The sequence below is a fragment of the Bufo gargarizans genome, chromosome 1, assembly GCF_014858855.1.
Source record: "Bufo gargarizans isolate SCDJY-AF-19 chromosome 1, ASM1485885v1, whole genome shotgun sequence".
In the NCBI taxonomy this organism is placed as follows: Eukaryota; Metazoa; Chordata; class Amphibia; order Anura; family Bufonidae; genus Bufo; species Bufo gargarizans.
Window position 1 is genome coordinate 488,284,958 of NC_058080.1, and position 13,673 is coordinate 488,298,630.

The 13,673-nt window shown below is 44.4% G+C and overlaps 1 protein-coding gene across 3 annotated transcripts in view; it reads right to left on the bottom strand.

Annotated features, from left to right (window-relative positions):
• CEP78 (centrosomal protein 78) overlaps positions 1-13,673 on the bottom strand; it is an 85,481-nt gene that overhangs the window by 38,880 nt on the left and 32,928 nt on the right. For all 3 annotated transcript variants that reach the window (XM_044273819.1, XM_044273816.1, XM_044273827.1), the window contains one exon: positions 10,551-10,650. In XM_044273819.1, the coding sequence (XP_044129754.1) occupies positions 10,551-10,650 (100 nt within the window). The remainder of the gene's footprint in view (positions 1-10,550; positions 10,651-13,673) is intronic.

The following is a 13,673-nucleotide window of genomic DNA, read 5'->3' on the forward strand; positions in this document are numbered from 1 at the left end:
TAGAACAATAAATTTGGCGAAAAATTTATATATGGATGTCGTTTTTTTTGCAAAATTTTACAGCTGAAAGTGAAAAATTTCATTTTTTTGCAAAAAAAATCGTTACATTTTGATTAATAACAAAAAAAGTAAAAATGTCAGCAGCAATGAAATACCACCAAATGAAAGCTCTATTAGTGAGAAGAAAAGGAGGTAAAATTCATTTGGGTGGTAAGTTGCATGACCGAGCGATAAACGGTGAAAGGAGTGTAGTGCCGAAGTGTAAAAAGTGCTCTGGTCATGAAGGGGGTTTCAGCTAGCGGGGCTGAAGTGGTTAAGAAACGCTAATAAAATCAAATTGAACATTAACATTCAATGTTAAACAAAAATTTCTGAAATACATTTTTGAGGTATTTTTCCCTGCAGAGAACTTCTACAAAATGCTGTATTTCAAAAACATACCCCAGTTGAAATAAAATGCACGTGTATCCTTTATTCAAAAATTTCCATAGACTTTCATCCAGCTTATGCAGCTGGTATTTTTTTCTGCAAAAACATTAAAAAAAAAAAAATACAAAAAAAAAAAAATGTTAAAAACAAGGCTGTGTGAATTAACAAATTAAAATCAATGGTTAAGTGTGCTATGCACATGTGAAATATGAAAGATGCGTAGTATTTCACACTTCCATGTCCTTGATGACAACTATAGTTGACAAAGGCTCTGGATGGGCCAAAATGCGTCCCACGTAACAGATGCTGTGATGAAAGCATATTGAAAAAAGCGAGTGCCAGGATTATCTGCTCTCAAAAGACTGGCAAAGCATCCCTTCCACGTGCACCACCACAAGACCGAGTGCCAACAAGATCTTCTACTCATGAGGACATCCATAACAAGGTGGTCAGTAGTTTGTCCGTGAAGTGTTTGGTCTGTGCCTTCTGGCCTCCATGTGTCATCCGTATTCCACGTTCATTGTAGGCCGAAAAAACTTTTCCAGAACATCTCAGTGCTCCAGACTAAATAAAAAATAACCAGGAGCCATTGGCTCCTAAACTAAAAGATTTAGGAGCCAAATTAAAAAAATTTGTCGCCAAATTTAAAATGCATATAATTAAAAAAAGGAGAAGATAAGACGAAGGTTACAGTAGTGAGCCAGCAGTACATATAGCAGAATACAGCACCACATAGCTCTCACATCCAGTGCCATCTTTTGGGGGACAAGGTGACAAAAAATGGCGAATTGCACGGTTTTGATTTTTTCTGTTACGGCCTTCACCAGAGCGGAAATATTTTTTTATATTTTAATAGCTCACACTTTTTGGGATGTTGCGATATGTTATATCTTTATTTTTTATTGTTTGCAAATTTTATATATACAATTAGGAAAGGGGGCAATTTAAACTTTTAGTATTTTGGTGTTTTTAAACTTATTTTTAACTTTTAAATAACCATTTCCGCACTTAGGGGCTATAACCTGGATCTTTTCATCCCTTGTCCTATTCACCCCGACAGAGCTGTATTAGGGTGACTAGGACTTCACACGAGCCCTGCTGCCCTGTGCATAGTACACACAGCAGCAGGGAGATTACCATGGATGGCTTCAGTAGCGTCCTGGCTGCCATGGTAACCAATCGGAGCCCCAACATTGTAATCTGCCACTGCCACCAATGGAGGGGGGGCCTGTGGCCACTGTGCCACCAATGATACTAGGGGGGGGGGGGAGTGCACTGCAGCACCAATGATACTAATACTAATACAATGAATGTAATTAACTAATTTATACAAGTGTCAGCTGCAGCATCACAGACCCGGTCTCAATAACAATTGCCGCAGATCCCATGCCCTGTTATTGAGGCCGGGTCTGTGATACCGCTGCCTATACTTGTATTAATATGTTTTACATTCATTGGTGGCGCAGTGGCCACAGCTCCTCCCCTCCTCCTCCCTGCTATCTCCCCATTGGTGGCCGCGTCACAGTGGGGAGGGAGGGACTCCCTCCTTCTCCACTGTGCTAGCAAAGAGAACATGGCGCATGCCATGTTCTTTAACGGGTACTAGGCTGCGCAGCAGCGCGGTGGTCCAGTCGCAAACATCTGCAAATTTTCATGCGCATTGGCGACCGTTTTGGTCGCCATCTGGAGCCCTGCATCTCCTACTAGTGGTCTGTGAAGACCGCTGACAGAACATGGATGCCATTCATGATCAGTGGTTTTCATAGACGCATAGACTTAAATGTGGGTGTTGTCTCTGTGGTTCCATGGACCAGTGGAAAAAACTACTCATGTGTAAATAAGTACATTAAAGTCAATGGGTAAGTGTGCCATCCATGGAGAACACAGACAGCACATGTGTGTAATTCACTGACATGTGAAAGAGGACCTAGTGTGATTTCTGCGGTTGCATATTTTTAAGGGATCGATCGATATTATGTATTTTGACCGTTATCGGTATCGGCATCTATTTTGCAGATATTCCGATAACTTATTGGGAACACAGATCGCGCTGCTGACAACGCTCTCCGTGTTCCCTCAGCAGCACAGGGGAGAAGGAAGCAGTGTCTCCCTCCCCTCTGTGGTGCTGCTGCCGCCAATGAGAGGAAGGAGGACAAGAGAAGGGGAGGGGCTGTGGCTACTGCGCCACCAATGAAGATACCTCTCTCATTAATTCATATACAGGAGGCAGGAGTTGGCTGCAGAATCACATAGCCGGCTCCCGGCCTCTATGAGCAATAGCTGCGATAGTTAACCCCTCAGGTGCCGCGGATCGCAGCTACCGCACATAGAGGTCGGGAGCCGGCTATGTGATTCTGCAGCCAGCTCCCGACTCCTGTATATGAATTAATGAGAGATTTCTCTTCATTGGTGGCGCAGTGCGCCCCCCCCCCCCCCCCAAGCCCCCAGTATTAATCATTGGTGGAGCAGTGCTACACCCACCCCCACCCCAGTATTAAAAACATTGGTGGCGCAGTGCGCCCCCCCCCCCCAGTATTAATCATTGGTGGCAGTGGCCACAGGATCCCCTCTCCCCTGCTCCTCCGATCGGAGCCCCAGCAGTGTAATCCTGGGGCTCCGATCGGTTACCATGGCAGCCAGGACGCTATTGAAGCCCTGGCTGCCATGGTAAGTTCATGCTGCTGTGTGCTCAAAGCACAGAGCAGCAGGGACAGTGTGAGCTCCTATTCACCCTGATAGAGCTCTATCAGGTTGAATAGGACAATGGTTCTAGTCCCTAGAAAAACAAAATATTAAGTATGAATGAAAAAAAGATTTAAAGATTTACAAAAAAAAATCCACGTTAACAATGAACATATTAATTTTCTGCAGATTTGTGTAGGAATTTTTTTTTTTTTTCAAAAATGAAAATTCCCAGAATATCGTTATAAATTATTGGCTATCGGCCTGAAAGTTCACAAATTATCGGTATCGGCCCTAAAAAAAAAAAAAATCTATATCGGTCGATCCCTAATATTTTTCACAAGTTTTTGGATGTTCGGTCTCAGTTGTGGCTAGTTTCAGAATTGACTGAAGATTCTCATTAGTAAGTCTGCTCCTAAATTTTGATTTGCTAATGTTTATAATAAAAAATGCCTGCTCGCAAGAGTATGTTGACCCAAATAGGCAGGCATAAATAGCTGCTCTTTCACACAATTTTGGATAGTCATCTCCTGGCACACATTTATAGAAGTTAAGTAAATCCTCTTCCTTAAACTTGTTTCGTAGACTGTCACATGACTGAAGATCACAGAGTTTGGAATTCTGGGGGTGCTTCATCAGGAGTAATTGAAAAGAGGTCTGCAAACATTTCAAAACCCCTTTTTCTCATTTTTTAAATCAGTGAAGTGGTGCTCAAATATGGACTGGAGATGTGCAAGTTTTTCTATATACTCAAACACATTTGCGTCACTGACAAATTTTTGTCTACATGCTGGGAAATGCACAAGATTGCAATTTTCAAGGTGAGATTGGAACACATTTTAGCTTGGATTGGAAAGCAAAGATATAGTTACAAAAACTACTAACAAGCTGATTTTTCCCTTGTAGTTTTGAATTCAGTGCATTCAGGTGTTGTGTGATGTCTACCAAGAAAGCAAGGTCACACAGCGACTTTTAGTTCTTCAACTATTTTATCCTTCCGAACAAGAAATAATTTTATTTCTTCTAACAATTCAAAAAAAACACTGCAAGGTTTTCCCCCGGCTCATCCACCTTACTTCTGTATAAAAAAACTGGTCCTGATATTTAGCATCAATCTCTTCTAGAAAAGATTTAAACTGCCGATACAATTTTATGAAGTTGACAACAACTTTCATTACATTTTCAAATCCAAGCTCTTTTCCCACACAGGGATTGTTGGTGGATGATGCAATGAAACTGAATCAGCTTTTACCATGGTGATGGATCATGTGATGGACCATGTGATGACCGGAGTGATGTCACCACAGGTCCTGTTACTGCACACAGCTAAGATGAAGACAGAAGAGATGCCGGCTGCGCGATCAAGCGGATTAAGGAGAGTTAAATTATTATTATTATTATTTTTAACCCCTCCAGCGCTATTTTACTATGCATTCTGTATTCAGAATGCTATTATTTTCCCTTTTAACCATGTTATAAGGGAAAATAATAATGATCGGGTCTCCATCCCGATCGTCTCCTAGCAACCGTGCGTGAATATCGCACCACATCCGCACTGGCTTGCGATTTTCACGCAACCCTATTCATTTCTATGGGGCCTGCGTTACGTGAAAAACGCAGAATATAGAGCATGCTGCGATTTTCATGCAACGCACAAGTGATGCGTGAAAATCACCGCTCATGTGAACAGCCCCATAGAAATGAATGGGTCGGGATTCAGTGTGGGTTCAATGTGTTCAACTTACGCATCGCATCCGCGCGGAATACTCTCCCGTGTGAAAGGGGCCTAACAGAGAAACCATACAATTTTTGGAGCCCATCATGGCTGGAGCTCAATCAGTAACAATTCCAACTAGCTTACTTAAATCTAGATCCATCTTGGCACATAATTCCAATACACCACTTAAAGGGGTTGTCCAGGTTCAGAGCTGAACCTGGACATCCCTCCATTTTCACCCCGGCAGCCCCCCTGACATGAGCATCGGAGCAGTTCATGCTCCGATGCTCTCCTTTGCCCTGCGCTAAATCGCGCAGGGCAAAGGCATTTTTCTGAGTTCCGGTGACGTACCGGGGCTCTCTATGGGGCTGACAGGAACCCCGGTGACGTCACCGGCACTGATGGGCGGGATTTGGCTCTGCCCTAGCCAGTAAAACGGCTAGGGCAGAGCTAAAGCCCGCCCCTCAGAGCCGGTGACGTCACCGAACACACTGCTGGGCGGAAGTTACCGCCCGGCAGTGTGTTATTGTAAACACAAGAGCCTGTGCCCTGCGCGATCTAGCGCAGGGCACGGGAGCGCATCGGAGCATGAGATGCTCCGATGCCAGGCTCAGGGGGGCTGCCGGGGTGAAAATAAGGGTATGTCCGGGTTCAGCTCTGAACCCGGACAACCCCTTTAACAAATCACTTCCCTTTGTTTGCCCTTGACATTCCAAGTAATCCCTCAAAAATGTGAAACTCTGTGGTGACCCCCCGAATAAAAAACATTAGTTGAGCAGTGGAACAGATCTATGTTGACTCATCTGCTGCCAGAAAAAAGAAACTCATTTTTTTTGCCTTTTCTTTCTTTCTTTCTTCTGTCTGTCCTGAAACGTCTTCAGCCATATCAGCAATCCTGCGTTGAACAGTCATACGACTGAGATTCCAATTTTTTTTTTAACAGACTCTGGGCATAGTTTTTTACAAAGTCACCATCTATGAATGGTCTAGAAGACTTTGCAATCAATTCTGATATTTCACAACTAACTTCCACAACCATTTCACTTTCTTTAGATATCTTGGTGAACATAGTCAGCTGTACAGTTAGGCTGCGCTGTAAAGGTAAGATCTTTTGTTTTTGCAATTCTCCCTTAAATTGCTCAAAATTGGAATGTTTAGTTTCGCAATGCCGCTTAACATTGAATTCCTTTGGCACTGCAACTACACTTTTGCAAATTAAGCAAACTAGCTTTCCTCTTTCTTCAAAAAAGAAGAATTTTTCTGTTCAGGTCTCATCTGCAATTTTCCCTTCTTTGCACTACCCGCAGCATTCATTTTAGGTATGTGCAGCAAAGACACTTAGCTGTCTCAGATCTGTGAAAAACAGATCACATATAGATTGGTGAACAAGAAACTTTAAAGTTTAACTGTCATTCTTTTTTTTTATTTTTGTAATGGTTAGGGGCAGTGATACTGACCATTTTTGTAATATACTTTAATTATTGAAATGAGAAAAATAGCAAAAATGGTCAGTATCACTGCCCCTACATATTACACAAATAAAAGAAATTAAAAGAATGACTTTCAGATAAGGTTAAGGCCTCGTTCACACCAGCGTTCAGCCTTTCCGTTCTCCTGCTCCGTTATAGGAGCAGGAGAACGGAAAGGACGGATTGGGCACATAACTGAGGCGAGCGGAGCCTACGGACCCCATAGACTATAATGGGGTCCGTTAGGTTTACGCTCAGAAGATAATTTTGGAGCGGAGACAAAAGTCCTGCATGCACTACTTTTGTCTCCGCTCCAAAATCATCTTCTAACCGTAAGCCTAATGGACCCCATTATAGTCTATGGGGTCCGTAGGCTCCGCTCGCCTCAGTTATGTGCCCAATCCGTCCTTTCCGTTCTCCTGCTCCTATAACGGAGCAGGAGAACGGAAAGGCTGAACGCTGGTGTGAACTCAGCCTAAACTGTGCACCAAAAATGACACTATAACCTTAATAGGCTACTTTCACACAGCTCAATACTGGAGGAAAACGCTTCTGTTTAGTCCCCATTCATTGTTAATGGGGACAAAACTTAACTAAAGGGATTTGTGTGCACCAGAATGCATTCCGTTCCATTTCATTGTGTTCCCATGACGCACACAAAAGCGCAACAAGCAGCGTTTTTGAGTGCGTCTTGGGATGCGGAGCAAGACGGATGTAAGTCAATGGGGACAGATTCGCTTTCTCAGACACAATAGAAAACGGATCCATCACCCATTGACTTTCAATGGAGTTCATGACGGATCCGTCTTGGCTATTTTAAAGATAATACAACCGGAACCGTTCATAACGGATGCAGACGGTTGTATTATCATGACAAAAAAGTGTTTTTACTGATCCATGACGGATCCAGCAAAAATGGGGGGAAAGTAGCCTTATTTGGGTCAGTACAAATTTTGGCGATACCAAATTTATATACCATATTTTCTGCTTTATAAGATGCACTTTTTTCTCCCAACTTGTCAGTGAAAATGTATGTGCGTCTTATATAACGAATACTAGTAAGTGCTTCATTATGGAAGAGCTCACTAGTATGCAGGAGTCGCGGGGAGCAGTGAGTCTATTCTGGGCTGCGCTTCTGTGTCCTGACTGCGTACAAATCGCCAGAAAATAGTGTGCGCGCTATGACCTGATGCTGCATGTGGCGTGAGCCCAGAGAGAATCAGGGAGTGTGACTGCAGGAGAGATTACTGGACCTGGAGAGTAGCAGCGGAGCAGGAGAGGTAAGTGAATTTATTTATTTTATTTCTAAAGGCCTCTGATATGGGGGGGGGGGGGGTCTGATCGTAGGTCTAATGTGGTATGTGGGTCTGAGTTGAGGTCTTTGATATAGGGGGGTCTGATAAAGATTTTTTTTATTTTTCCCCCTCTTCTAAATCCTAAGTGCATCTTATCATCAGGTTCATCTTATAGTGGTAGTGCTTGGTATTGCAGCTCAGCCTCATTGACTAAAATGGGGCTGAGCCGCTACTAATCCATGTGACCGATGTTCAGTGATGTCACATTACCTAGGAAGAGGCTGCGGAGCTTAAAAGGGGTATTCCCATCACATACAAAGGATATGCCCCCATTGTCCAATAGGTGCGGGTCCCACCTCTGGGACCCACACCTACAACAAGAACAGAGCGGGGAGAGCTTTGGCTAAGGGACCCCAGATTTCCCGGGGTCCATCCACCACCAAGTGCTGCTCTCTGCTGTTCCCATAGAAGTAAATGGGAGCGCACAGCACACGTGCGGCCCCTGCTGCCATTCATTTCTATGGGGCAGATGGAAATAGCCCAGTGCTCGGCTATTTTCAGCGGCCCTGTAAAAATGGAGGGCGGCTGCGCATGCACAGTGCGCCCTCCGTTCATTTCCCCGCTCTGTTCTCAATGTAGGTGCCCCATTGTCTGAGATGGCAAAACCCCTTTAATACCTCTAACAGCTGATAGGCGGGGGTCTGTGGTGTCACACCCCTACAGATCTGATACTGTGCTGTAAAAATGACATGATGTCATTATTCTGCGGCTCAATCTGAATACATCAATACCAAATTAGTATAGTTTTTTTTTGTTTTTACTACTTTTAAAAAATAAAAAGTTTTGAAAGAAATAACATTTTCTTTAAATCGCCATTTTATAACAGTAATAACTTTTTTATATTTCCATCTACAGAGCTCTTTGAGGGCTTGTTTTTTGCGGGACAAACTAGTTTGCATTGATAACGTATTTCGGTGCATACAACTTTTTGATCACTGTTATTCCATTTTTTGGGGGAGAGATAAGGTGACCAAAAATGGCAAATCTTGTTTTTATCTTTGTTTCGTTACGGTGTACACAGCCCAGGGAAAATATTTGTATATATTAATAGTTCAGAGATTTTTGGACGCAGCAATACCCGTTTAAGTTTATTTAATTGTTTATTTTTATACGTAAAATTGGGAGGGGGCGTAATTTATTTACATAACTTTTTGAGGGGCTAGAACCTGGGATCTTTTGATCCATTGTCACATTCACCATAACAGATATCTATTATGATGAATGGGAGTCTGCCACTCTACCTGATGAGCTGTGCTATCTCTAAGTCTCCCATACAAATGAATGGTGTGGCTGCATGCAATCTGACCAGCTGCTCTGTCCATTTAGGGGGGCTCCACGGAGTACGTTGCCCCCATACTCTTAATCAGTGGGGGTCCCAGCAGTAGGACCCCCATTGATCTAATCATTATCCCCTATGATAACTTTTTTGTAAACGGAAAACCCCTTCAATAACAACACCTCTGATAAAATGTATTTTATGACTGCCATCCTGTTCACATATAAGCTCATTCCACAGCTTCACACAAAAGCACTCATTGGTAATCATAACTGCCATGCAGTAACCAATAAGCGTTGTCCAATAAGCAAGGAAAGCGCTCATTGGTTAATGTACTGTAGGCTGCTGGGACACAAACATGGAAACTAATGACCAGAGCACTTTCCTCACAACCTGAGGTGCTTGGTAAAAGGTTGTGTGGAGACTGCTGTTTTCTTTTGGAGATCGGGTAAACAATGAAGAGCAGGCAGCGCTGGAACGGCGTGCGTCTTCTCTTTAAACAGCTGATCGGCGGGGGTGCCAGCTGTCGGACCCCCACCGATCTGATATTGATGCCCTATCCTGAGGATAGGTCAACAATAAAAATAACTTGGACAACCCCTTTAATAGGCTTGGTTCTGAAGAGATCATTAACAAAAGGAACATTGATTAAAACATTTAAACATACAAGTCCATACACATAACAGACAATAAAATATGCAATTTGATATCTTAATTTTTGCTCCTTACTAAGATTCTGTTCACACTAGCATCATGTTAAGAAACCGATCGGTCACAAACCCCACTGACATTAATAAGGTCTGTCACTTTCTAGACGTCTGCACAGTGCTTTGTTCTTGTAGTAAAAAAATATAACTGAATTCACAGGTGTGAACAGAGCCTATGGGCAGGGGGTTATTTGCTTCTGCCAGTGAAATGGAAGGAATCCTGTAGATGCCAGTGCACTACTGATATTGCTGGAAATCATTGTGATTAAATTATTAATATTACTTTACCTGAATGCCTCCAAATTACTGGAGCAAAAAAAATAATAAATAAAATAAATAAATGTAAAAGCAAATAATAATAAAAAAAAAACAGTAAAATCAAAAGAACAGAATACATGAAAAATTAACACAACAGAGCAATGGCTCTTTCCTATCTACATTCAGAGCTATTACTTGCACATTTGGCCTGAAAATTGCTAATATTTCTTATCACGTACGTACATGTATTCACATACAAAGTGGTGGCATACTGCTAGGATATATGATCACTGGGGGAATGACCAATGAGACTCCCTCCATCTGCTACAGTCCCTTCTAAATTTCTTCCTGCACATTGCCACTACCGGTCCAGGTGCTGTGAAGGTCATCAGTATCAAAATCCTGGAAAACCCTTTAAGGCTGGGGCTATACAGCGAGATTGCGGTGTAGCAGTGCAGTCACTGAACTGAATGGGGTGGCAGCGCGACTTAAGTGAAAGGGACTTCTGGCCTTATGTTGTCAATGGGGATACATGTGGTCCCACTGCATATAACAGTGATATGCTGACACATGTAATGAATTAAATACTCCTTTAAGCAACTGTAAGTTGGTAAATTAAAATGACATATTTCTATACATTAGCAAAGGCACACATACCAATGCGAATGGTGTTCTTTCCCTTTAGTCCATTTCGTAATGCTGTTGACCGTTTCATTTTTGACCCTTCCTTTGACGATGGTGAGGCAAACCATTTGTACTATTAAAAACAGAAGACTGGCAGTTATTTATGTGACCGTTCCTGGAAGTCCTAAATGCTGAGTCTACCCCATTTTTAACCAACTTTGGACATACAGAATATAGATCTATATATGCAGTGTTATTGCTTGCTTTCTGTGATAATTTTAAATTATAAATACAATTTTAAATTATAATAAAAATGGGAAAAAAAAACATTTAAAGGAACTGAAATTTAGGCTAAAAATTAGAAAGATTTGAAAAAAAATAAATAAATAATTAGAACTAGTCTGAAATTTCCATTACTAAAAATCTCTGGTTAAACTAACCATACACATTAGATCTGCTGTAGGTAGGCCAAACCTGATTTTGGCGGGTTCAACCAAACATCTAAAGTGTATGGTGTCATCCTTACTTTCCACCAATGTCTGATGTTTCAACTGCTCGATCCTTTTGATCTTAGGTAGATAAGCCGCTGCTAGTGGCTTGCTTCCCTTTCCCCATTCACTAAATATGCATGCTTTGTCAAGCTAAGGATGGACATAAAAAGGATCAGAGAGAGATAGTTGTCCTACAGTTCTCTCCCGTGTATGACCAGCTTTATACTATTGTTCCAATGGGCTTCAGAGAGTGCCATGGTTAATTAATTCTGTTTCTGCTCCATCAGAAGATGCTTTAGTAGAGAACTATATATTGTGGGGATTCGCTCTGGTAGTTGGGATAAGTGGGTGTAGTACAGAGGCAAAGTATTAGTTCGCAATTCAAATGTCCGTGTTTATTCACACATAAGGTCAAACAAAAACACTCTTTGCAAAGTTGGTGTTTGTTCACACAGAGTAGAAAGTTCGTTGATAAAAAAACAAAAGACAAACAAACATCACCTTGTCGGCGGTTCTGCCTCCAGCAGTCCAAATGCAGGCTTAAAGTGTCAATCAGCATTAGCTGCCGCTGACAACTGAAAATGCCATCTTTTACTTCACAGAGGCCCAATGTTAATCAGACTTCAGCTTACAGCCCCAATCAGACCCCAATGTTAATAAGACCCTCATTCAGACCTCAGATCAGCCCCCAGCTTCATGTCAGCCATCAGCCTCATATGGCCCCCAGCTTCATGTCAGCCATCAGCCTCATATGGCCCCCAGCTTCATGTCAGCCATCAGCCTCATATGGCCCCCAGCTTCATGTCAGCCATCAGCCTCATATGGCCCCCAGCTTCATGTCAGCCATCAGCCTCATATGGCCCCCAGCTTCATGTCAGCCATCAGCCTCATATGGCCCCCAGCTTCATGTCAGCCATCAGCCTCATATGGCCCCCAGCTTCATGTCAGCCATCAGCCTCATATGGCCCCCAGCTTCATGTCAGCCATCAGCCTCATATGGCCCCCAGCTTCATGTCAGCCATCAGCCTCATATGGCCCCCAGCTTCATGTCAGCCATCAGCCTCATATGGCCCCCAGCTTCATGTCAGCCATCAGCCTCATATGGCCCCCAGCTTCATGTCAGCCATCAGCCTCATATGGCCCCCAGCTTCATGTCAGCCATCAGCCTCATATGGCCCCCAGCTTCATGTCAGCCATCAGCCTCATATGGCCCCCAGCTTCATGTCAGCCATCAGCCTCATATGGCCCCCAGCTTCATGTCAGCCATCAGCCTCATATGGCCCCCAGCTTCATGTCAGCCATCAGCCTCATATGGCCCCCAGCGTCATGTCAGCCATCAGCCTCATATGGCCCCCAGCTTCATGTCAGCCATCAGCCTCATATGGCCCCCAGCTTCATGTCAGCCATCAGCCTCATATGGCCCCCAGCTTCATGTCAGCCATCAGCCTCATATGGCCCCCAGCTTCATGTCAGCCATCAGCCTCATATGGCCCCCAGCTTCATGTCAGCCATCAGCCTCATATGGCCCCCAGCTTCATGTCAGCCATCAGCCTCATATGGCCCCCAGCTTCATGTCAGCCATCAGCCTCATATGGCCCCCAGCTTCATGTCAGCCATCAGCCTCATATGGCCCCCAGCGTCATGTCAGCCATCAGCCTCATATGGCCCCCAGCTTCATGTCAGCCATCAGCCTCATATGGCCCCCAGCTTCATGTCAGCCATCAGCCTCATATGGCCCCCAGCTTCATGTCAGCCATCAGCCTCATATGGCCCCCAGCTTCATGTCAGCCATCAGCCTCATATGGCCCCCAGCTTCATGTCAGCCATCAGCCTCATATGGCCCCCAGCTTCATGTCAGCCATCAGCCTCATATGGCCCCCAGCTTCATGTCAGCCATCAGCCTCATATGGCCCCCAGCTTCATGTCAGCCATCAGCCTCATATGGCCCCCAGCTTCATGTCAGCCATCAGCCTCATATGGCCCCCAGCTTCATGTCAGCCATCAGCCTCATATGGCCCCCAGCTTCATGTCAGCCATCAGCCTCATATGGCCCCCAGCTTCATGTCAGCCATCAGCCTCATATGGCCCCCAGCTTCATGTCAGCCATCAGCCTCATATGGCCCCCAGCTTCATGTCAGCCATCAGCCTCATATGGCCCCCAGCTTCATGTCAGCCATCAGCCTCATATGGCCCCCAGCTTCATGTCAGCCATCAGCCTCATATGGCCCCCAGCTTCATGTCAGCCATCAGCCTCATATGGCCCCCAGCTTCATGTCAGCCATCAGCCTCATATGGCCCCCAGCTTCATGTCAGCCATCAGCCTCATATGGCCCCCAGCTTCATGTCAGCCATCAGCCTCATATGGCCCCCAGCTTCATGTCAGCCATCAGCCTCATATGGCCCCCAGCTTCATGTCAGCCATCAGCCTCATATGGCCCCCAGCTTCATGTCAGCCATCAGCCTCATATGGCCCCCAGCTTCATGTCAGCCATCAGCCTCATATGGCCCCCAGCTTCATGTCAGCCATCAGCCTCATATGGCCCCCAGCTTCATGTCAGCCATCAGCCTCATATGGCCCCCAGCTTCATGTCAGCCATCAGCCTCATATGGCCCCCAGCTTCATGTCAGCCATCAGCCTCATATGGCCCCCAGCTTCATGTCAGCC